The 25,803-nt window shown below is 40.0% G+C and overlaps 1 protein-coding gene across 1 annotated transcript in view; it reads left to right on the top strand.

Moving 5' to 3' along the window:
* Positions 1-25,803, top strand: part of nhlrc2 (NHL repeat containing 2) — a 34,889-nt gene that overhangs the window by 2,721 nt on the left and 6,365 nt on the right. The window contains exons 2-11 of the mRNA XM_034707321.1: positions 1,039-1,191; positions 10,925-10,974; positions 11,826-12,231; positions 13,070-13,191; positions 13,288-13,417; positions 19,159-19,252; positions 19,938-20,169; positions 22,737-22,859; positions 23,042-23,251; positions 23,560-23,773. Coding sequence (XP_034563212.1) covers positions 1,039-1,191; positions 10,925-10,974; positions 11,826-12,231; positions 13,070-13,191; positions 13,288-13,417; positions 19,159-19,252; positions 19,938-20,169; positions 22,737-22,859; positions 23,042-23,251; positions 23,560-23,773 — 1,734 coding nt within the window. The remainder of the gene's footprint in view (positions 1-1,038; positions 1,192-10,924; positions 10,975-11,825; positions 12,232-13,069; positions 13,192-13,287; positions 13,418-19,158; positions 19,253-19,937; positions 20,170-22,736; positions 22,860-23,041; positions 23,252-23,559; positions 23,774-25,803) is intronic.

Raw genomic sequence — 25,803 nt, 5'->3', positions numbered from 1 at the left:
TAATAATAATAATTTTATTTGTAGAGCACTTTTCAAAAACCAAGTTACAAAGTGCTTCACATGGGCAGCAAAATAAAACAGGCAGATCATAAAAACACACAAGTAAGGATAAAGAAATAAAACATATTTTAAAAGACATAAAATTCCCTTAAAAGAACTCTTAAGGAATATAATTATTTTAAAATATATTCGGTAAGACGGTTAAAATAAAATAAAGTCAAATAAAATTCAGATAAAATCCGGGAAGGCTCTGCGATAAAAGTATGTTTTCAGAAGGTATTTAAAAGAGCTCACTATCATATCATATCACGTTACTTTCCTTTTGCATTGCACTTCTTTAAATAGACCTTGAATTGTACAACCTTATTTTAAACTGATATGAAACCAGGTCATATTCCTCTCTACAAATCTGGGCTTTCCCCATGTTGTAGCGTTCAATCTTCATGTAATTACTGTTCGGATAAGCATTGTTAACTGTAAGAAGTTAGAAAGCTACTCAGTGGCACATGTGACATACAGAGTGTTCTCAGATGCAGTACAGTACTCCAAAAACAAGAGGCTTGAGGAGTTTTACTTCAAAGTGCTTCCTGCAGAATCATTGGTACTCATTATGCTGTGAAATTCTAAATTAAGCTTTTTGATGAAGTGCATGTGCATGACAAACACTAACGGACACATCTGGAGTGTGAGAGATAACTGTTAAAGACAGGAATCAAGATCCATACAGATATTATTTTTTTCCTGCTTTTAATAGTTTTATAACATCCATGAAGCCGTGAAGTTTTCACTGTGGCTTTTAATATCTACCTTTATGATTTTTTTAAGTGTCTTCAAGTTTCCTAAAAAGCGTTATATAAAATAAATTTATTATTATTGTTATTATTATGAGTGTGGTTCAAACATTTGACAAAAAAAAAACATCAAGCCAGAAAGATATACCCATGCAGTGATGGGCAGTGTAAAGCGTTTGCCTCCACTGTGACTAAACATTCATTAATAGGATGACAGCATAATTTTCCAATCTGTGTTTTGCTCCAGGCTTAGAATGGCTCAACACGGAGGGGCCTCTGTCTCTGAACAAGGAGCTGGCTGGGAAAGTGGTGCTGCTGGATTTCTTCACCTACTGCTGCATCAACTGCATGCACATCCTGCCCGACCTGCACCAGCTGGAAATGAAGCACTCTGTCAAAGGTAGGGATTTACACTGGCTTCAAAGCAGCAAGAGACATTGGTGTCTTGATCCTAAAGGTGCTGCGGGATTAAATGGAGGCATAAGGTAACACTGGCATACCTGGCAATGGAAAAATATTATTTTTTTACATGTAATCAACCAGTTTAATTTCAGAAAATAGGTCAGTTATCTCCAAGTAGACGCGTCATCACCCCTCCACCACAAAGAATAAGCAGTAATAAAGTGGATAATGAATGATGTGTCAATGAATATATATGAAGAATTATAATAGTTAGGAATAATTTGACTTTCATGTGAAATCTGCTGCTTCTACAAGCACCTGCCGCAGCCTTGGAAGACAAGGTTAGGTGAGCTGAGATCATTTCAGGGCATTTGGCAGCAGAGAAAACAGGTTCCCCTCATGTTTTTAATCAGGCTATTTTGGTTTGTCACATCCTCAGATGTGCATATTTTATCAGAAAGCAACTAGAATTCATCAACAAGTAGATTAAGAATACTCGCCATACTTTTTCACATTGTCTGCAACTTTTAACCAAACCAATTAGTTCCACCAACATTTGTGAGTTAAGGAAAAATAGTCGCCATGACTGACATTAATTCCACTTTCAAACAATTCTACTGATTTCATAGCAGCACTGAGCAGTGTTTTTGAGAAATATGACTCAAACACGAGTAACTGTTAGTTTTGGTTTATTTGTTTGGGCATTTTTCCAGCTTTAACATTTGTGTAACACAAGTTTGTTTTCCTCCTGAATGGATTTTTTTGTCATTTTGTTTTGGTTATAACCATAGACTGTATAAAATTTGGACATAGGATCCCGACCGTGACGTCACCCATCTGTTTCTGAAGCGCTGTTTTGAGGCAAATTGGTGGCGGCAGCCATATTGTTGCTGTTGAGCGATTGTGACATAAAGAGGCAGGCTTTGAGCCTCCTAGCCACTAGCTACAGTGTTCCCGCCTGTCGATCAAGGCAGCTGTGGCTCTCATTGGAAGATTTGTAATTTCAATATCTTTGAAATTGCTGCGTCAGAAAAAAATTCACCCCTCTACAGTGTTTGTCGATCGAGAAATGAGCTATCCAGACTACACTTGTCTTTTGTACCAGGCTGTAAACATGTTTATTTCTACTGTAAAGATCGGCTTTTTCCCATCTTGTGTATGTGACTTCCGGTACTTCCGAAGCCAGCCTCAAGTGGATCCTCGATGAACTGCAGTTTATAAACACTACCGCATTGGACTCATAGTTTTAGACCGGAAGTTGCCGCTTGGTAATACCGATGTGGAGGCAGCTAAATGTATTACTTGAGTCCAAGACCAAATTGCTGAAGGGGGCAGTTAAGGATATTGTATTCGCATCGTATGGTTCCGTGTTGTGTAGTGTCGTGTCCTGTGGTATGGTATGGTACCGTATGGTATGGCGTGATATGGTATCTTATTGTGTAGCATTGTATCGCATCTATCGTATCGTATGATACAGCATCATCTCATCTCGTCTCGTATAGTATGGTATCATATCGTATCGGGGTTGGAAATTAACTTCTTTGTCTACCTGTCACTGTTGCAGTTTGATTCCAAAATCTACAAGCCCCTAATTTTTTTACCGGCTACTTTATTTTGACTGACAACTCTATTTTATTTCAAGCCTATATTAACTGGCACATATCAAATTAAACAAGGCTTGTAGTATTCAAGGAAAAGGTTATATTATAAAGATGAATATTTGAGCTACTTAAGAAAAGGCGGAAATACTCTATTTCGCACACACGGTAAAAATGCTTATTTTATTTAATTCTTTTTATCAGATTGAGGCTTGTACATGCAGCCATGTTCTCAAAGGCTGATTTAGCTGAAACTAGACCTTGACTGAGAGGCAAGAGAGTCATTGTTCTGTTTCAGAATGATGAAAGCTTGTGTCACAGTTAAGGAAAGACCCAAGAGCAGAATTAAGGCAGATAGTGATTTAATTAACAGCAGGCAAAGAAGTGTACAGTCAGTTCCAAAGTTCAAAACCCAAAAGCAGTCCAACCAGGCAGAGTTACATAGTCGGCAGGAAAAATCCAAAAACAGGTTAACAGGCAGAGGTCAAATTCCAAGGAGACAAAAACATGCAGCAGGCCAAGATACAAGCAGGCAGGAGCACACATGACAATCTGGGAACCAGCAAAGGAGCTGACTGGCTTAAATACTAAGGAGTGATTAACAACAGGTTGCAGGTGTGTGTGAGCAGGAGAGAGCAGAGGGGGTGGGGCTAGGAGGAGCAGGCTGCTCATGCAGTGTCCATGGCAGCCTGTATGAGGAGAGTCATCATGGGTATATATGTTGCTGCTGGAAACCTATGTCGTTTTGTGATCTCGCTGTATCTCTATTGATTTTATTCATCAAAGTCTACATGAAGAAGTCTTTTGTGGCTTGAAATCCTTTAAATCTCTCGCCTCGGTCCTGACCTTTCAGTCCACCAACTCCCTCAAGTTCACTGATTAGTGTGGCAATGTGACATGACACTGTTTCTCTGGTTACATAGTAATTGATCCAGAGGGATGGGCATAAGGGGGATTTCCAATTAGCCAATCAGCTGCTGTCAACCTGTTTTCCTGTGGTTGACGTAGGAGGTGAAAATGCAACAATGGTGACCAGGAGACAGTTTTGTAACTTAGACAATGTCTCCCTGTGATGTGGATTATCTTTTCATTGCTTCAATTTCACCCGTAAAACCAGCATGTTGCCATGGCTACACATCACTGTCCACTTAGAACGTGGCAGTTTCTGGTGATTGGTTTGTTTGGACTGAAGTTTCTTTCCCTCATAGATGTCAATTAAAGTGAAGACCATGTCAGAGGAAATGCTTTTCAATAGTCTTTCTGAGATCAGGCAAATAAATCTCCTCAGGTAACGCCACTTCAGTCAGCATCAGTTTGGACCAAAGCATGCAATAGAACCCTTGATTTAGAAAGGGTGACAGCTATCTCCAGCTTCCCTCCATGTTTTACTGCAGATGATTCAGTCTTGACAGCAGAGAAGAGTGTGGGATATAAATCATATAGGTCATGTGCAGTTTATCAGTTCTTTTATTTTGAAGTCCTCCATTGAAGAGCAATGCTGAATCATTCAGGTCCTCTGTAATAGTTTTTGGACTACAATGGAGCCCCTAAGGCATGAGTCGTATCAGGCTTTTGCTCAGTAGACAATCATTTTCAGGAACAATTCATCATCAGTAGTTGACAGAGCGGAAACATGTAGATTATTTTATTTTGAAGGTACCGTTAATGACTCATGTGAAAATTTGTTTAGCTTGGGCCAGCGCTGTAAACAAACAGTTTTTTTTTCATGTCCAATGCTTTTAAAATGTTAACTTTCATTAGCTTCAGGTGATACAAAAAGGTACCAATGTGAGGCTAATTAACAAGTACAAAAGTAGAGAAATTAAAGGATTATGACAATTATAAGTAAGGCTATATAGGGGAGAAAGGGGTTGGTTGTCACATAGGTTGGTTGGCACACTCGTTATAACTCGCCACTAGACGGCGCTGTCTCTCAAATTGGGGTATGGACATTTCCAGAACTAGGATCAGAGCTCACCTACATAGTCTTCTCTGGAGTAAGACAGTTGAACTTGAGGTGAGAGGACTTTTTGTGTTTTTCATGTCAAATTGTAAATATTCAGCTCCTCAGTGTTTTTCTTCTAGGCTTTTAAACGATGGGTTTATAACAAAAAAAGTGTTACCCTTACAAAGTGTGAGGGGAAAGCTATAGTTTAGATTTTAATTAGCTAGCTAAGTAGTTGTTAGATGGTTGGTAGCCTTGATGCTAGCAAAAAAATCCAGTTGGGGTTGGTCGTCACATTCTCTTTGGGGTTGGTTGTCACATGTAACAACCAACCCCTATGTTGGCAAAATCATGCATGGTGAAATGACTTGGAGTGTGCAGACCCTACATTTGGCATCACTGTAACTCAGACAGTGACTGCATGTAGCCTAGTTGAGTAGGCCATTATTGTTCGGCCTATTTGTTTTGTTCTTTAGGTTGTTATATAGGCTGGCCTAAAGATGTGTTTCCTGTTCATGTTCCTTGCTCATTTTATGTTAAAATGCATTAAGTTATGTAGGCATATCACTTGTCAGTGCAATTAAATTTCAAATTTAGTTCTGCCTTCTTGCCTTTTTAAAAGTATTTTTCCATTAAAATATCATTGTGACAACCAACCCCATAGTGTGTGACAACCATCCCCGTGATGGGGTTGGTTGTCACAATGTGTCAGAGTGTCTTTGATAGTTAATTGCCTCTTTGTGACAATGAGTTGGAAAATGAGAGGGATACACATTTCAAGCAAACACCTTAAGCTTTAATTTAATGTAGGAATGACTATTGAAAGATGTTTTGATAATGAGCAATCATCAAAACAGTAAAAAGTGTGACAACCAACCCTGTTCTCCCCTACATGACCAGTCAGGTGTCCTAAGGAATAGTATCCTGGCAGGCCTTACTCAGGGAACTCCTTTTCTGAAATACTATATTATGTGTCATGCTGTGTCAGAGGAACATGTTTAAGCTCACTTTGGTAGAATAAGTGTCGTACATCAATTCTACTTCTCTACTTTTTTGGGTTCCAAGACAAATAGGGCCCTTATCCGAGCAGTGAAGAGGCAGGGACTAAATATATTTCCAAGCTGCAGTGTCACTGGGTCCATAATCATCCCCAGCCGTACCGTCACGGTACAGCTCTTTATATAGCCGCTCCATGTAAAGCATAATCACATCCGACTGACTGTGGCATCCTGCTGCCCCGTTGGAGGGATCATCTAAGGAAGCTGTATGGCTGTAAGTTCAGTTGTGAGCGAGGCGGGATACAGAGCACACACTTACACCACAGTGCCACGGCACATTATCTCACTCTCCTTATCTTTGGCACTGCTGTGGGTACATTCTGTTTGCTGCTCTGGTCCGTGAGGTGTGGGAGCCACCCTGTCCAGTCACTCCCACAGTCCTCCGCCCACCCACCCATCGTCACTGCAATCTGTGCTGGTACTGTAAGGCTTGGCAGAGGCCGTGGGTGACGAAACCCACTGCAGATAGTGTGAGTTTGAAGGCTTGGAATTGTACTTTTATATGTATGTTGAAGGACGACTTGATGATGTGAGCTAATGTAAAGGAAACTTCTTTGTTGCTGCACAAAACAGCCTTTGGCGTTATTTGCCCAAAAATAAAGAAGAGATGAAAGATAACAATCTTTTTGTAACTGGCATAAACTCATTTAAAGTGCATGTAAGTTACCTTTCTAAAGAGAGTATTTGGTTTAATACAGTTTCCTGCAGTTGTGCATCATTCTTCAGCTCCCCAAGCAACAACTTCTGGTGTTGAAAAATGAGACCAATAGGAAAGGGCAAAAAAGTGTTAAGTGCAGATGCACTATCGCTCGCTCTAAAAGCCAAGGAAACCCTGTTAGAGCCCATACTAAAATGCCTGTTTTTACAGCCGTATTAAACTGTGGTCCAACAGCACTTGAGCGCCAGATATAGCATTGCAGGGCATTGCATTGTCCCACTGTCCCCACTGCACTCGTCATATATACACTTCTGATACGTCAGGTAAATCAGTTGTGCGCAGACCAGCTTGAGACATCCCATATGGAAGAGTAACGTAGACTTCCAACATTTGCACTTTAAAAACAGACAGCTGGTGTTAACCAAGCAGCAACCTCCTGTCTAAAAATATGAGTCCAATGCGGAAGTGCTAAAAACTGCAGTTCATCGAGGATCCGCTTGAGGCTGGCTTTGGAAGTACCGAAAACTACATACACACCAATTACAAAAAAGCCAATCTTTACAGCAGAAATAAACATGTTTACAGCATGGTACAAAAGACGAGTGTAGTCTGGATAGCTCATTTCTCGATCGGCACACACTGTAGAGGGGTTGATTTTTTTTCTAACGCAGCAATTTCAAAGATATTGAGATTACGAGTCTTCCAATGAGAGACACAGCTGACTTGATTGACAGGCGGGAACACTGTAGCTGTTGGCTAGGAGGCTCAAAGCCCGCCTCTTAATGTCACAATTGATCGACAGCAGCAATATGGCTGCCGCCGACAGTTGGCCTCAAAACAACGCTTCAGAAACAGATGGGTGATGTCACGGATCCTACGTCCATATTTTATAGTCTATGGTGTTTACATAAGTCAGGGCTCAATACATCAGTCATGGATATAGATCTTTTGAATGCACTGCTATCTCCATTTTTTAAAACATGCTAACAAGCTCTGTTAAGCCAGAAACCAAAATAAAATCATGGTACAATGCATTACTCACTGGACACTCCGAGGCATGCTCTCTCCAGCCAGCTGCCACTTAATACTGTTTTTTTGTGGTGAAATGAGGAGTTAATCACAAAGGCAACTTGTCATCTGAACATGAATCAACCGCTCCTAGTCTATGGCTGTTTTTGAAACCACCTACTATACTAGCAGTTCGTACTGATTTGGCCAAAATTCAGTTTGTAGTAAGTAGTATGTGAACAAGAGCAAAATCTGCAGTAAACCAAAACTCCCCGGATGTCTACTGATTCAGGAAAATTTCTCAGTATGCATAAGAACAGTCTGCCTTGCGTATTGTTTCCAACAATGCACAGCGCTTTTCCTTTCCTCTTCTTTTTTTGACCGGGGGGGGACTCAGCTTTTAGGTGCTGTGAAAATTATTAAATTCCATGTAAACCACTTCCTAACTTTTTAAATCTTAAGTGATGCTAAAGAAGCAGTTTCTCTATCAGCTTGACCGTTGTTTACCTCCGCATTCCGTAACCGGAAATCCAGTGACGTCTGACCCAGCCTAAATTCAAACGCAGTATTGCCTACTACATTAGCAGGTAGTATGTAGCAGGCCGTTTCGAAAAACAGCCTAAATCTATGCAAGCAACAGGAATGAAAATTAAAACAGGAAGATGAAAACCCTTGTAACCTTAAACATGTTTACAGCCTGGTACAAAGAACAGTTTTCATCTCTAATACCTCAAGAGTACAGGGGGTGACATTTTTTTTATAATTTATCTGCACTGATTATGTCAAGGCTGGGCGTTATACATAATTTGGTATAATTAGTGCCATGATTTGACTGCCAGGTGTGCAGGGAAGTAGCTGTTTGCCAAATGGCAAGACTACACCCTAAGTGCCACCTCTTTGCCAGTTTCTAGCTCAGCCAAAATAAATAGGAGTTAGCATTTCCGCTACAGCAACCACCACTCTCACCACTCGAACTGCGTCCATGTTTGATTCAGCCAATGTCCTTGCCAGCTGCCAGCTATGTAGCATGACTACTGCTATGCCAATGAGCATGTGTGGTAACAGGTTATTTATCTAGTACGGATGGATTGAAGTGCTGTTTTGTTGTTGTTGTTGTTACTATAGCTTTTCATAGAACGCTCTGCGCATAAATCAAATCTACCCAAATTATGTTATCTCAAGGGTATGACTGATTGAAATTTGTTGGTTTGATTTATTTTAGACATCACAGCCAAAGGGTTAACACTTTCACATTATTTCATGCTTAATTGTATTACAATATGTCCTCAGGTCCAATCACGATTGATAATTTGATGCTAAAAATGTAACGTCAGAGTGACAAATATACTAAACTTAAGAATCAAGCAACATGACACCATTACATAAGTGAGTGAGTTTCAATAAATAGAGCCAGACTGATTAGGGAACAGGAAACCAACTTTATCAAGACATCTGCTCACACAAAAGAGTCTATTTAAAAGAGCAGCATCACAAACATGTGTTTTTCCAGAGTTTGAACCCATTTAGTTGCATAACATTTTAACATCCAGTTGCCTTTGTTAAAAGTCATAAATTGAACTGATTGGTCTCACTGTCAGTGTAATAAGCATGGTGTCAGTGGTGTCTGATGACTACTGAGAATGATCAGAGATAAACCGTTAAAAGGCCCGCAGCACTGAAACATTTCCACCAAGTTAACAGAAAATTAAAGTGAGGCTCTTTTGAGTTTTTTTTAATAGAAAATCACATCCAGTCCCCTTGTAGTACACATGAGAGTGTGTGTACTTCTTGATCTTGTTTATGTAACTTGTTGACAGTTGAAAGTTTATACACAGATCTTCATTGGATTCTTAAATAGACGCTTTTAGTTATTGATACGCACTCATTTCTAGAGAAGCAGCACCAATTGTGGAAATCAGAACCCACATGGCTGAGTGAAGAGAGTTTACCATGATATCAATAGTAATGACTACGATCACAATTCAGCCGATAGCGATTACCTCTTCATAATTCCTCATGTCTGTTTGTCATATGGGCACTCTTTATTATTGTAATGCACTTTGAACAGGTATCAGTCAGAGCTCCCTCCACAGACTCCAACTAGTTAAAAATGCTGCCTGGCGGATGCACATTAAAATATCAACACATCACTCCTGTCCTCATCAGCTTACATTGGCTGCCAGTTTTTTATTGTGTAGATTTTAACATCTTATTGATTACTTTTAGAATTTGAAATGGACAGGCCCTAAACTGTTTAAGAGACCTTTATACCCCATTTGTGCCCAGGCGGCCCCTCAGGTCTGTGGATGCATCTCTGCTAGTTGTGCCAAGATCCCGCCTTAAAACAAAAGGTGACCGGACCTTTTGCAATCAGAGCTCCAAGTCTGTGGAACTCCCTGCCACTGACGATTAGACAGTCCACAACCTTAACTGCTTTTAAAGTCTCACTGAAAACATTTTTATATAAGAAGGCATTTCTCCACCCCTAATTCTTGAATTTGCTTTACATTCAGACATCTTGTTTTGCTTCTGTCTTTTTCTCTCCCCTATTTGCAACGTTCAGAAAAGTGCTATATAAATAAAGTTTATTATTATTATTATTATAATGAGATTTGATGTATTTAAAAATTTGCTGGTAGTCCCTTCTCTTCAAATATCACTGAAACGTGTTCTACAAATTGCATATCTCCGATCCTTCTCAGAGACGGTGTAATATTCCCACATTGACGCCACTTTCTTTTTAAGTTTGACCATGTAAACAAATCATGTGTGAGCACAGCACCCATCGTCCTCTGACATCATGCCAGAGTTTGTCCGATAGGTGACCACTTTAACGCAATAATAATAAACCTGTTCTCTTAATCAGCGTCATCAACAGATATATATGGGCTACTGACGTCAGTTCATGGCACACTATAATTTTCAATGGCCAATGTTTGCAAAAGGGCCAATATTTGACAATACAGATGTTCAACTAATACATTGATGCAACTCTATCAATCAATCAATCTTTATTTGTATAGAGCAAAATCATAACAAACGGTATCTCAAGGCGCTTTTACAAACATCAATGTAATCAAACATCAATTCCAAACATTGCAAGTCTAGACCAAACTCTACGTTAAATTATTAACAAAGACCCAACATCAAGACAGGATAGGATCCAGTCCCCTCTTACACACAGGACTCGATCTTATCTCAGCTTAATCCACGATGAGCATTGCACCTCGCAATATTTAGTTAGTTACAACAGCAAGGAAAAACTTGCTTTTAACAGGCAGAAACCTTGAGCAGAACTAGACTCATGTTAGACATCCATCTGCCTCGACTGAGTCGGGGTTGGAAAGAGGGACAGAGGAGAATAAAAGCAAGAGACCTGCAATAGACAGCCTAGTTTTACTTCAGTTATATTTTGTGGTTAAATTTTCATCTTGTTGTCTGTTTGTGTTTGAACCCTTCCACAGATGGACTGGTGATCATTGGTGTTCACTCAGCTAAGTTTCCCAATGAAAAGGTCAGTAGGGTTTTTTTTTGCATTGAACGTTGGCTTCTCTGTTTTGTTGTTTTTTTCTGTATTTTCATAATTGTTAAATATCCATAAGTAGGCGCAATTTTGGGAGAAGCTGTTCAGTGCAAATCAGTTTAAACTTGAATTAACATGAGCCACTCTTCATCATTACCACTCCCACCATTTAACTCAAATTTGACACCTGAATACTAATTTTTATTTGCTTTTTCTTAACCTCCTTGTTCAGAGTTATCTTTAAAAGCTCCTGTGAACAACTTTTCTGTTGGTCCCTGTGGACAAAGCAGTCTTTGCTAATTTTGTCCTGTGATCTTGTCATTGATGTTTCTTTGTCAACAAATATCACAGTGCTATATTTCAACAGTCCATTGTATCACTTCTCAAGAATGTCAGCTGTTGGACATGTGAAAAAAGGTTGTCTGGGTTGATCTGACACTCAGCCCCAGCAGTGTATCAGACATAAGGAATAACTAAAAAGAAATTACCTTGTTTGCTTTTCTACGTTATAAAAATATAGCAATAAAAGTTTCAGTCTGTCACATAACCAACCAACTGATAACTCTTCAAAGGAGCTTTAATATTTTAAATAAAGATGTGTATTTCCATTTTTAAATGTATTGTTTCCTTCTTTTAAGGCTTGATTAAGAGAATAGGACAGTGGATGGAGTAGAAAACTAGGAGAGAGAGGGTAGTGACAAGCAGCAAAGGACTACCTAAAACCTACACTTTCTGGTTCCAGAAAGTGCTCATGTCTGCACATTTTTTATTTTCCTTAATCAAATGTTGTTTGAGATTCACAGCCTTTATTGATTTCTCTGTTTGTCATTAACCCTACAAAGGTTCTGGACAACATCCGCAGCGCTGTGCTACGCTACGACATCTGCCACCCAGTGGTGAACGACAGCGAAGCGCTCCTCTGGCACGAGCTGGAGGTGTCCTGTTGGCCCACGCTGGTCCTGCTAGGCCCAAGTGGCAACCTGCTCTTCTCTCTGGTGGGTGAAGGCCACAGCAACAAGCTGACACTCTTCACTGACATCACCCTCCGTTACTACAGGGAGAAGGGACAGCTGAAGGCACATACAGTAGGGGTCAAACTCTACAGAGACTCCCTGCCTCCCAGCATCCTGTCTTTTCCTGGAAAGGTGGCCGTAGACGACAGGAGGAAGAGACTGGCCATAGCAGACACTGGGCATCACCGAATACTGGTGGTGACCGTGACTGGACATCTTGAACACGTGATAGGAGGTGAGGGAGAAGGAACAGGTTGGAGAGATGCTGAAATCATCTTTTACTTTTGAGTATCTTGAAACCGAGGACACAAAATGTGCTCCTTTTTTGAGTTGTTGGTGAAAAAATGAATGCTTTTCCTTCTAAACTGTACAAATATTTAAAAAAAAAGCATTTTAGCAACTCTTAATATTTTTAGATTGCTCACATGCTTCAGTAACCCTCAGAGGGGCCACATGGTACTCTGTGTAATCCAAACAGAGAGGTTGGCAGCAGCATGCTGGGAACTGGCACTGACCTTAGTGTGTACAAAATAAGAGGAAAAATAATATTTTTGTAGGCTGACCATTCATCTCTACTTAAAAATATTAAAAGCAATTCCAACATGTATAGTTGCATAACGAATGTGAAGCAAATCTTTGAGAAATCATTAAGCGACTAATTCTGACCACATCTTTCTGATTATAGAAACAAGATTCACCAATTTAAAGATTCTGTGAGAGAAAGTTTTTGTTTGTATGGATTTTAGCGCCCCCTGTAGACAAAGTCATACCTCTTATCTCTTTACTAATCCTGTCCTGTACCTGTGTGAGTTGTGTTTTCGGATGAAAAATCTCCTCATGCTGTCTTTAAACATTCAAACGTATTACTCATGGTTAATATTTGTGAGGGAAAAGGGCTGATGATCGTCTTGTCTGACACCTACCCCCTCAGGTGTGTTCATGTTTTTCAAGTGTTTCAATCTTTTGGCTCAAAAAACTTTTCAATATGGAAAAAAGATACATTTTAGTGCTTAATTTGGTTTTAATGTTGCATTTTAGTGCACACAGAACTGTCATTTTTGTTTCTGTCCCAGGGCTTGAAAGCGGTAAACAAGATGGCGACCTCTCTGAAGCTTCCTTTAACTCCCCTCAGGGCGTGGCTATCAAAGGGGACATTGTGTATGTGGCCGACACAGAAAACCATCTGATCAGGAAGGTAGGACCTTTTATCTCTGTGTCAAAGTGACTGCATTTTTTTATTTCTTCTCTTGAGGGGTCATTTTATGTGGGTGTGTGTGTGTGTGTAATTCAGATCGACCTGTTGGAGCAGAGAGTCAGTACTCTAGCCGGAGTGGGCAGTCAAGGCACAGACAAAGAAGGCGGTGCTATGGGACCTGAGCAGCCCATCAGCTCTCCTTGGGATGTGACTCTGGGCTCTGCTGGTGAGTCTTGTGGTGCCACCATGTCAGACTGTGAAGGACAAGTTAAGAACATGCCCTCCTCTTCATCGTGTCACTGCCTGCCACACAGAATCAGCTCTGTTCCGCTTCATTTAGTTTCTGCATGCTGCCATACGATCAACAAATACTGAGAGGCAGGTCGGTTCCTCTCTGTATCAGATTGACCAGACACGGTTAGAAAACGATGAAGGAGAAGGACGGACGTGTCTGTAAGCAAAGGAAGTAAACACATCTCTTAAAGCTGGGGTTGGCAGTCTCGGAAAACTAGCATGAATTTGAATGTAGCATTTCTTCAGGACTCCGTCTAACCCCTCCCCTCCTCCCTCAGAGCTCCTCCAAAACGCCGCCCCCCCCCCCCCCCGCTCACATGCACTAGCGCCGCTGACTTGCGACCATATGATGGTGACTGATTCAAAACCGGACCTCACCAAAACATTATCATAGTGAAAGTTAAAAACACAAACAAACAATGCTGCTGTTAGTACTCACAACTGTCATGCTAGCATTATCCAGTTGTACCAGTGACACGATATCAGGAGAAAAGTTATAACACATATATAATACTGTAACAACTCTACTGTTTGTTAAACGTGTTCAGTGTAGATGTTCTTAATTCCTACAGTGTTGACGGTTAGTGAAGGCATCAGGAGAGGTGTAGAGTGTGCGAGCTGGAGAGAGGAGAGACAAGAGAAGAAGTTCTTCATTCATTCAAACATTGATTGTTGCTTTGTTGGTTGGCGTGATCACGGCCGACAGTGACCGGTTAGTAAAGATCAACGTGTTCACGAACCGGCTCGTCATCACTACAGCGTCCGGACGGACGCTACGATACATATTCATTTCTGTAGGACTTAGTAAATGTCATTCATTCTTCTGCTTGTCAGAGCCCCGTGGTGAGAGCTTTTTAGACTCTGATCCGGACTACAGTCATGAGCAAACCACCTCATCGGGTCAGAGGGGACAGGCCCGAGGTCGAGTGAGAGGGGCAGTCAGTAGAGTCAGGGGAAGCAGAGGCAGGAGACGGAGACTCAGAGTGCACGCCGGGGAAATGTACGCGCAGGAGGCGGGCAGAACAGCAGGACGGGATTTGAATGGTTTAAAATTTTGGCACCCAAAAAAGGCTGATTGGTTGGTGTTTTCCCAGGTTTACTCTGGCTGTAGATAGCAGCTTTTCTTCGCTCTTTTTTAAGAACACATTATGTATTGATTGACATCAGGACATAAAGATCATTTTAACCAGTATAACAAAAAGTGTATCTAAATCTGATTACCAACCCCAGCTTTAATACAAAATGTTCTATTTTTGTGTTTACAAACAAACGATAACCCTCCTTGGGTTCAAGTTAAGTTTAGCAGTTAAATTACGACGGATGCCGAGAGGCTATACTACTCAAAACAGACGGCCTGGTTTGATTCAGATCCTTAGAGTAAGAATCTGGGAAGAGAGAATGACACCTCATAGTGGACTATCTGCTGTCCTGACATTTATTTAAAGGCATAAAAGCTTTAAAAAAAGAAAAGAAAAGGCCTCCCTAGCTTTATACATACGTCTTTAAAGCAGTTTTTCTGGTTTAATTTCAGGCCCTGGTCATTTGCTGCACTTACAATGAAGAAAAAACAACCCCATGATATATTTACATAAAAAAATTGGAGCAAATAGTCACTATCATTGAAATCATGAATTTATCAGACAGTATTTCTGAACCTGAATGCCGAAAAGAATTGGTTGCATTGTCCAAATTATACATATTAGGATCCTTAGATTGACAGAAGATTTTTTGCTTTACGTTAAGAACTGTGGGATTTTATTCTGGTCATACTTTCTAGAGATAGACCGATGTGTTTTTTTCAGGGCCAATACCGATACCGATTATTATTAGTCAAGGAGGCCGATAACCGATATTTGGAGCCGATGTTCATTTGCAGTAAAAGGGGAAATATTGGCGTCAAAGTTTTGAATAATACAAACTCCAACACTTAACTTTGTTTAAATACATTTAAGCATATGTTTATAAAACAGCTTTTCAGATTTGCAACATGTTAGGTTTTTTTAATCTTAGACAATAGACATCTTTGTTTTAAAATTCTAACATAAAGTGCAGGGAGCTCCCAGGCTCAGCAGCATGTCTTATAAAGTTAAATGAAAACTTAAACAAATAGCTCCCTAAAGTTTTCTACAGTAAATAAAGTTTTCCAAAATGTCAATATAAGTGAAATGTTAATCTTTCACTTATCTTTGTTTTATGGGGGTATTTTAGTTTTTTTGAAGTGGGGTTGTATGAGTTTTTAATCACTAGTGATTGTAGGGGCCACAACGGATGCTGCTCAGCTCATCTCCTGTGATGAGAAACTGCAGGGAGAAATGGAACACAAGCTAGGCTACGGTTCCTGCAGACAGTGTCATTTCTGCCACGTGATTTAGTGAATTTTGAGCCAAAATAACCCAGCTTTAAATTGATCTCTTATCGGCCGTCGTATTATTAAAAAAGGTCGATGCCAATATGCATCAAAATGCCGAATATCGGCACCGATATTCGGTCTATCCCTAATATTTTTAGTAAACCTGCTGACAATATGAATCCTAATAGCTAAAAAAATACTAAAAATATTGAAAAATACTCCCAAAAAGTTTTGTATACTCTCCAAAATAAGCCTAAAACCTCCCCCACTATGCTTGAAATGCTCTGTCTTTTTTTAGTTTTTCTTTGGTAGTATTTCTTTATGCTTATCCCTCCATCATATTTCAGAGAGAACCTTCTAATTAAAGGGTTTTTTTTCTAATGAAGATTTGAAGTTCTAGATGTCATGTGTTGCTGCCACTCTTTACTACCTGCAGACAATTCGACTTAAAATAAGATAAATATATTATTATAATTTATAAAATATGAACTGCTTTGGCCTCAGGAATGTTGAAGATTCTTCTAGAATTTAAGTATTTCTTATTCCGTGGCACTGTGGGCCTAGAGGTTTAAGCACGCGCTCCGAGTCTACAGACCTCATCAAAGTAGTTGTTGGTTTTCCCCCATCCACGTATAGTTCTAATAATGTGTTAGCTTGAAGTAGTCATATTTTTAGTCAAAATATATCATTGTAAGAAAAAAAAGAAGACAAGTATTCATTTCAAAGGAGTGTGTTGTCTGTTTATCTTACAACTTTTCTGCCTCAGGTTGACATTGTTTACAAAGCGGCATCTAAGTGCTTTTTCCAGCCCGAGGTGTTGCTAAAGCCGTCAGTTGTATTTAAAGTCAAATTGAAGCACGCGGGTCCATCACCACAACATTGTGTACTCTCATAAATCAAACAAAAGATCAGAGAGTTGATGTTTGTTCTGCCTGTGGCCAATACTGTTCTCATCAGCAGTCTTTTTATGTTTCAAAGTTGGGCTGATTGAATCATTTATCAGAGTCATGTACATTTTTAAGCATTAATTTTAGGAATTGTAGTGCCCTGATTATTGTACCACTGCACTCAGAGTGTAAGCTTAAGGTAATCAGTCTTTGTCAGATTTTCAGCTTGGGTTAATGGGAGACACAGCCGGCTGGTTTGCACATCACCACATGGTGAGCGGATATAGGATCAGACCTTTAACTCCTCTAACATTGTCCTCTGAGAGTACATCCAAACACTCATCTGCATATTCATGATGTTATTCTCCATGATGTGTATGCATAATTAAAGGGGCCAAATCAAGAGGACTGAACCCTTTTTGAACTCTAAAGTGCCGCACTGACATTGACGCTGAGTCACGGTTGTCAGTTGACAGTCCTCCAGGTGTGATGAAGAGGGGTCCAAGCTCTGTGCTGCATTAAAAATACAACTGAGATAGTGTACTTCTACAAGAGCTGTGTTTTCGTCATGAGGACAGGGCCGAGTCACTGTGCCGAGTGCATCTGAGGTGCCATATTGCTTTTTATAGAGGTGGAAAACAGACAATGCATGTACCTGTCAGTCTAATTTTTCACACTCCTATTTATGCATAACTCTTAGCCCTAACTTTTGGCTATAAAAATGTCGTTTTTGTACAGTTTTCACAACTAAAGAAACAAGCTATAGCTGTAACATTTAGGGATGCTCCGATCCTGGTATCAGATATCGTCCGGATCGGACTCAAAAAGCTAGATCGGATATCGGTGACAAGGGGCCGATATATAGTGTAGATCCATATGGCAGATCTATTCATCTCAGTTCTATGCTTTTCTGTGTTTACAACAGCCATGTGCGTTTCCTACATCATCAGCGCCGGCCGGTCTGTGCAATTTTGCTCAGTGGAGCATGATGGAGGATAACTACGTGCATGTCATGCTTCTTTTGCTAACAACTCTGCCAGAAACTTGCAACATTTGCAGCAGTAATGTTTCGAAGGATGGCAGTCGCGCTGAAAAATATAATGGGAGCCCAAAGGAAGAAGTTTACGTCAGCTGTAGCCGACTGCAAAGAAGCAAGAAACCTTCTATTAATGGATTCAAAGTGTGAAAAAACGGACAGGTTATTGGATTTAGTTGTTCTGGATCCTTGAAATTAAGGGCTTCCAGCCTCTGGTTTAGCAATTGGAACCCAGGTACAGTTCACCATCAAGTAAGAAAAGCCTGAAGTTGCCAAAACATGATTCTAGCCTCCCATTAAGGAATAGATATTGTTAAATCAATACCAGGATCGAATCGGCTAGTATCGGTATCGACAGATACCAAAGCCCCAGTATCGATATCGGTATCGGGACCTAAAAAGTAGGATCGGTGAATCCCTAGTAACGTTAGTACTTTAATATGAGTTCATTTGGGGGTTCCTTGGCTTTTGGAACCACCCTCCAGTGGACACTCAAGGAACTGCAGTTTTTTGCATTTCCATATTAGCTTAATTTTTGCTCTCCAAATGTTCATGCTTGATGTTAACAAGCAGCTCTAAGATATCTGAAGGACGAAAAACAGTCTAAGGGATTGGCCCAGAGCTCTGCTTGTACTTCTTCTCATAATCAAAATACATCCAAAAATGCCACCATTACAAACAAAGGAAGAGTCACTCAAAAATGGGGCTCCCAGCCAAATGACATGGGGGTTGTCTGGATCAAAAAATAGCTTTATGTATTTCCTGGTAAAAATCCACATTGCTACTATCAAGGGCAGAATCACAGAGACTGTTCAAGCTATAACCTTTTCTACAAAGTCTTCAAATTGTACAATAACTCTACAAAATATGCATCAAGCTAGGGCTAATTTTGTTTCTGCTAGTTACAGACAAATCACAAAAAGGAAAACTATTTCATCCTCCCCACTCCCAAAGTTCAACTTTGTACATTACAGAGTGCCAACACCTAGTGGAGCGTGAGGCATTCAGGTATGTGTGTCAATTAGAGCACAATCTTCAACTGGGAAGTTGACCACCGAGAAAAAAATGGTTAATAATTAAAGCAACAAGAAACAAGACAACAGATACTTGGATAGTTAAATAATAAATGATGATACACATACCAAATCGCCACATCGAGGAAGTGGTTGTCCACCCCTTAAAGCATTTAATTTGCATTTCCTTCTTTACCTAGAAAACTTCCTTGGCTCCATAAATCCAACAAACCAAACTTTTACCTTCTGGACAAATATTAGCCCTGCTTCTGGAAGATATTGACAGTGACAGCCAGAAGCAGTGACGCAGGGTTTTCTGCTTCTCTACTGACACTGGAGTGTTCGTGTGTGTCTGTGTGTTTGTGTGTGTTTCATTTGTATGCGTAGGCGGTGATGAAGATAACGTGCTGTGGATAGCCATGGCAGGGACCCACCAGATCTGGGCTTTGTTCCTAGCAGATGGGAAGCTGCCCAAAGGAAGGTGAGAGACAGGAACACAAACACGAAGGCCGACTGGCCGCAGCAACCATTCAAGACCACTAATAAACCCATCTCTGAATTAGAAAGAAGTGAAGCTAATTAAATAAAAACTCTGTTTAATCTTGTGAAGCAGGCTTTTTCACCTGAAGTCAATAACAATAATTATGTAACATTTCGTCAGGGATAACACTGGAACAATGGCCAACTTTTAGCTCTGCCAAAACCCCCTTTATGTGCGCTGCATTGTTTACAGTCGAATTAGCAACTTGAGATGTGTACACATCAAAAGCGGAGTACAATTTACCCCTCCAGATCTGTCTGCAGAAGGTAACACTGTCTCTTATGGTTCATTTCATCCCCAGAAGTAACACCCGTTTATATTTTTCTGCTGAGTCTCAGTTTCACTGTAAATTGGGAGTTACACAGAGTCTTTACTCTGATTTACTCTGGCAGTATGAACTTCAAAAATAACAGTTTTCTTGTGATTTATTTGCAATCGAATGGATTTCAGTTTTCCAAAATAACAACATCATGATGTCAATTTTAAGAAAGTAGAATCACAAGCTTTGACTGGTTTGTCCGGAAGAGGAAAGTAAGTACATTTGAAATGTTTCATTCTACATTTTTATGAAGAATGTGATAATGTAATATTCAAGGATCTTGAATTGTTTTCCATCTTATATCAGTGAGTCTAAAGTCGGGACCTGCATACGCTGGGCTGGCAGTGGCAATGAGGAGAACAGAAACAACTCTTATCCCCACAAGGCGGGTTTCGCTCAGCCTTCAGGCCTAGCATTAGCCCCGGAGGAGCCATGGAGCTGCCTGTATGTGGCAGATAGCGAAAGCAGCACTATTCGCACACTGGCACTGAAGGATGGAGCCGTCAAGCTGCTGGTAGGGGGAGAGAGGGACCCAATGGTGAGTGTATAACTGTTGATGCGTGAAAAGTTGGATAAATCGATTTGAGTTCATGAATGTTTTATACCAAAAGATCAAAGTCCGTTTTCCTTTCAGATTCCTGTCAGACTGCACAACAGAAGAGAAATATGCAATGTTAAATTCAATTATTCAATATTGCAATGACCAGATTAAGTTAGATAAATAAACCAATAATAAAGAGAGACTATTATACAAGCATTAACAAGTGTTATACAAGTTTGATATTATGATAGTGACATGGTTTATAACTGTTATTTATTTTATGTCTGTGATTAACAAACCAGCATCATACACAAGCTCTTAGTGTGTTCCAAATGGCTTTAATGATGTTTTCTTCTTCAGTTAATTTTAGGTCCATAAATTCCCTCAAACCTCGTTAGTGTTACAATTTTCAGGGTTTGTAAAAGACGAAAATCTCATCTAATAATATCGAAGGCACTAGATGGAACAGAAGCTGGAGCAGAAGGTAGAAGAAATTTAAAGCCCATTCCCCAAGCAGGCTGCAAGAACTATAAATAAATAACCTCTAATGAATAACCTCTCATGCTGTACCTTCAATGATAATACGTCCTGTTCCTGGTCTTGCTACCACAATCCATCAACAGCGAACGCCCACTGTAAAACCTGCACATTTATCTAACACACATGCAGCCATAGAGAACACTTGAGCAGATTAGAGGAGAAATTTGCACACAGATTTAGGTAACTGCTTTGTGATCAGATGATTTCATGGCCAATTTGTCCTCAGATAGAAAATACTGATTTAAGAAGAGCCATGAATAAACACAGACTTTCTTGTTTGTTGCTCAAGGGAAGACGGGAAACAATTTCTTGAAGTGCTTTCATGCTCTAATAGCTTTTTCTTCACTTTTCATCACAATAGTACATTTTAAATGAAAGAATAGTCACCTTAAAGGACTGGAATAATTAACTTGTGAGTTTAATACAGTTTATTCAACATTACAGTAAGTCTAAGTCTGTTTCCCAAATACGTTTAAGCTAATTAGCTGATGCAAGAAACATAAAACTGTAAACAGGATCAATGCTTTTACATGTTAATATGAATCTGGGGTAATATGTTAAGACTTCATACAATATGACACTACATAATTAGTTTACTGCAAATACAAGGAATACTTCCATCATTATATGGACTCCATACACTGATCAGTATAGTGATGTATCAGGACATTATAGGTCCACTTGCTCTTTTTAGCAAGACCCCTGCACTTCATGTCTGGGTCTTCTCTCCAGTGGCGGTTCTGGGAAGGGGCCAACAGGGGCCAGTGCCCCTGTAAAACTAAACCTGGACCCCCCCCGACAACACCCTTGGCCCCAGCCTGGCCCCCCCAGTAAATTGGTCTAGAACCGCCACTGCTTCTCTCACCATATCCGAATAATATTCCCCATAACCACCTGCTAACTGCCAAATAAATTAGCATTATCCCTTACATATGGATGACTCCAATGAAACCAGTGTTAATGAATGAGCTTTAGGGTAAATCAAGCTAACTGTCTGCTGGCTGAGGCTTTGTATACAGACTTACAAGTGGTGCTATGTCATTTTTTTTATCTAAACCTCAACAAAGAGAAAATTATTTTTTTAACTAATACACTGAACTGATTTTCTTAACTGAAACACATTTTTTGTCTTACAGCTCAAGCTTCTAATATTCATCCTAATTTCAAAATAAAAGCTCAAAATAAGTCAGTCAGCTGCAGGGTTTATTCTTTTTTTCTGTGCACCGTCCTTTAATCTGCAGATCTTTGTCACTTTCTAAGAAACACATTACCTCCTGTAGTGAGGATGGACATGTGAGTGGAAGTTAACCCTCTGGCAATAAATTAATGGAAATAAAACATTTTTCCAAAAGGCTATTTTCTTGTTTAGCTGGCATTCTTGCATTAACTCTGCAGCTGCAGGAAATTCATGTGAGTTTTCCTTAAATAGTTTTTGATTGGGTAATGTTGAACTGGAAAAGTATGTGGAATCAAACGCTGCTTTCAGATTTTCAATTACCTTTTAGTCACTTTTGAAAAACATTGAATCAACTATTTAGGCTACTTAGGCTCGTGACATGAGAGCTATAAATTGTTCCTTTTAACAATATTTCAGTGACATTTACCCCCAAAAATATTATATCTTTCTTTAACTTACCCATTTATCGTTTTTGGCACAGGAGCTAATGAGATTTAAAGATACAGTCATCTTATAGGTGTGTGGTCTTACAAATGTATTTCTTTTTTGACTGTTTTTCAAGAATTACCCTAAAAAATTTGAGTTAAAAAGTCTCATGTTTCTACACTGTTTGTGTTTCTTAATGAGAAGTGATCATTCACAGTATATAGGAGAGGCTTTCAGTCCTCTTTTTGATCCCTCCTGTCACCTTCCCAGAAACAAAATGCAGTCAGCAGTGCTTTGAAAATACTGGACTACATGTTCTTTTAACTTATCTGCAGTTCAAAAAGAGGTGTCACAAGTTGAACATGTGTCCTCTTTTATATCTTCATCTGATCTTTCCTGACCGTTTCTATCTTTGAACCAGAACCTTTTTGCTTTTGGGGATGTAGACGACAAAGGGGTAGGCGCCAAGCTGCAGCATCCTCTTGGTGTTGCCTGGGCTCCTGAACAAAGCCTGCTCTATGTGGCCGACTCCTACAACCACAAGGTAAGTGCTGTATGTCACAAGGCCTCAGTTCAAAACAGTAATGGGCTCACACTTGATGCTCCTGTTGTCATAGAGACTTTGTTTAGGTTATGAAGTGGATACATACAGCATGTTTCTTTTGATCTAAAAGCATGAAGAGAAAGTACACAACTTGGACTCTTTCTTTTATTATTATTTTGAAGTTCAAGGTGGTTGATCCAAAGACGAAGACATGTAGTACATTAGCAGGGACTGGAGTGGCTGGAGACATAATGGGCCCTGAATTTGACAAATCCTGCTTCAATGAACCTGGAGGACTCTGTGTTGGTGACAGTGGCAAGCTTCTCTACGTGGCGGATACCAATAATCACCAAATCAAAGTGCTGGACCTGACCTCCAAGACTGTCTCACTGGTTAGACCTGTGTGTGTGTGTGTGTGTGTGTGTGTGTGTGTGTGTGTGTGTGTGTGTGTGTGTGTGTGTGTGTGTGTGTGTGTGTGTGTGTGTGTGTGTGTGTGTGTGTGTGTGTGTGTGTGTGTGTGTCAGTCAGGAAATCTCATTTCCTAATGTGAGGAAGCACTTAACATTTTGTTCCTGTGTTATTAACTCTCATGAAAGCTTCTGCACTTAAGGATTTTGGTTACAAAGAAAAACATTAAGATTGTCAATAGCTTTCTCCTTGATCCTTCCAACCCAAACAAACAAATCTCTCTCCTGTCCAGTTCCCTGTATCCATGGACTGCACAGACTCCGTACCGTCTAAGCCTTCAGGTCCCACCAAAGCTCCCAAGCTGCCTAAATCTGCTCCCAGGAAGGAAATGCCAGCAGTGACTGTGTCTGCAGGCCAGACTCTTGTCATGTCTCTCACCCTGTTGCTTCCAGAAGGGACCAAGCTCACAGAAGAGGCCCCCAGCTGCTGGACCCTCTCTGCTGAGGGTGAGACAAGTTAATTAATTGTTCCAAATGGCATGAATATCAGAATCAGAATCAGATTCAGAAATACTTTATTTATCCCAGGGAAGGGAAATTCAGTCATTACAGTTGCTCTATACACAATAAGTTATACAAATACAATAACAAGCTTTGTAAAAAACAAATACATGGTTGAAGTCCCCGGAGATCAGGAAGAGGGCACTCACATGGTCTGTCTGGAGTCTGACTATGGCAGCGTTGAGAACGTTGGACGCCGTAGTCGGGTTGGCAGAAGGGGGGAAGTAAACAGCTGGTATGACATGTGAGATCTCCCTGTGCAGATAATATGGTCGGAGGCCCACAGCGCTCTCTGTGCTGTCCCGGTCTGCCTGGACAGTCAGGAATATCCTGATGCAGCCACGTTTCCGTAGAGCACAACATGCTACATTCCTGAAACTCTGACTCCCGGCTAGTTCTGTTAGCTAGTCCATCTTATTAGCCTCACATTGCCCATGATGAGAGAGGAGAGACACAGCTTCTATCTCCTCTCCATAAACTTCCGTCTTCTTATACCTGCTCTTCTCCCTCATAGCTCTATGCCTCCTCTGCCTCTATGAGTCCTAAATGTCCAGAGTTCTGCAGGAATATCCAGAGGGTTAGTTTTTACTCAGATTAATCCTATAAAACACATTTCCCTCCACACACATGAAAAGTTCATTGTCATCCTGTCACTGTTGCTATTTTCCAATGTCTTATGGTACATCTTCAGCTGACATTGATACACTGAAAACACAAAACGCAACTTTTTAATTAATGTGGCTTTGAAAAGTCAACAATTGGATACCAAAAATGGTTCTTGGTCTGGTACACACCCTCAGTAAGGAATTCTAATTTGGTGGCAATAGGTGGTGCAAACATGCTTACCATAGCTAACTCATTCAGCTAGCTATGTTATCTACTCAATCTGGCTAGTTTACTTGCTAGCTTAAAAGCACTAGGTGAGTGAGTTGGTTAAGAATAACTAATTCTCGTGCTTGCTCAAAATAAAAAAATTGGTAGATACTGAAGTCATGAGTATGTTTATCGCAGCTAGCTAATTCAACTAGCTATCATATCTACCCAGTTTGGCTAATTTACTTGCTAGCTTAAAAGTATCAGCTTATAGAGTTGGTTCAGAGTCACCAGCTGACTCATTCTGGTTGTTGCACGAAATATAATATCTACATACATATCTACCCAGTTTGGCTAGTTTACTTACTAGCTTTAAAGTATTGCAGTGGTTAATTAGTATAGAATAACCAGCTGACTAACCCTGCTCCTTGCTCGAAATAAAAAATGAAAATTTAGTGGGAACTAAGATTGCAAGTATTTTTATCTTAGCTATAGCTAATTCAACTAGCTTCCTTAGCCTGCCAACTTAGCTAGCATTAAAGCATTAGCTCATTGAGTTGGTTTAGAATGACCATATGACAAGCTTTAAAAAACACATGAGAGGTTTCAATGCAGTTTTGCTGTCTTCAATTAAAGAGATGTGGAAATGATAAGAAATGACAGCAAATAGCATAATATCATTAGGGTTGCCAACTGTCCCGTATATTGGGCTAAATTGGTTTGTTTCATTCTGGACCTCAATTGTCCCGTATATTGACTATAAACTCTTGTAAATATAGCAGACTGCACTCTACAGATCCTAGATCAGATAAAACGGCTGTGGCAGATCATGTGCCAATCACACCGCCTGTCATCCAATCACAGAGGATTTTCTCTCTGATGGCAATTAAATGGTCAGACTCAAGAAACAGATGCAGCACAGGGCTGATCAAAACTTCAAATATCTGTAAACTGTGACTTGTCATGTAAGGACTTCTCTCTGGCTGTGCAAAAGGACAAAAGACTGCTTGAGTCAGTCAAGAGCAGCAAAAAGTATCCATGGAAAAAGTAGATTTAGTGAGACATACTCCTCTTTTGCATTTAATTTTTCTTTTGCCTGTTTTTTGATGTAAAGAGCCAAATTGTTGTTTCTTTGAGGTTCAGTCATATGAGGTTACTTAATG

The sequence above is a fragment of the Notolabrus celidotus genome, chromosome 18 (genome assembly GCF_009762535.1).
Source record: "Notolabrus celidotus isolate fNotCel1 chromosome 18, fNotCel1.pri, whole genome shotgun sequence".
NCBI classification, from domain to species: domain Eukaryota; kingdom Metazoa; phylum Chordata; class Actinopteri; order Labriformes; family Labridae; genus Notolabrus; species Notolabrus celidotus.
Note: the sequence above shows the minus strand (reverse complement) of the source record. Positions and strands in the feature narration are given on the sequence as shown.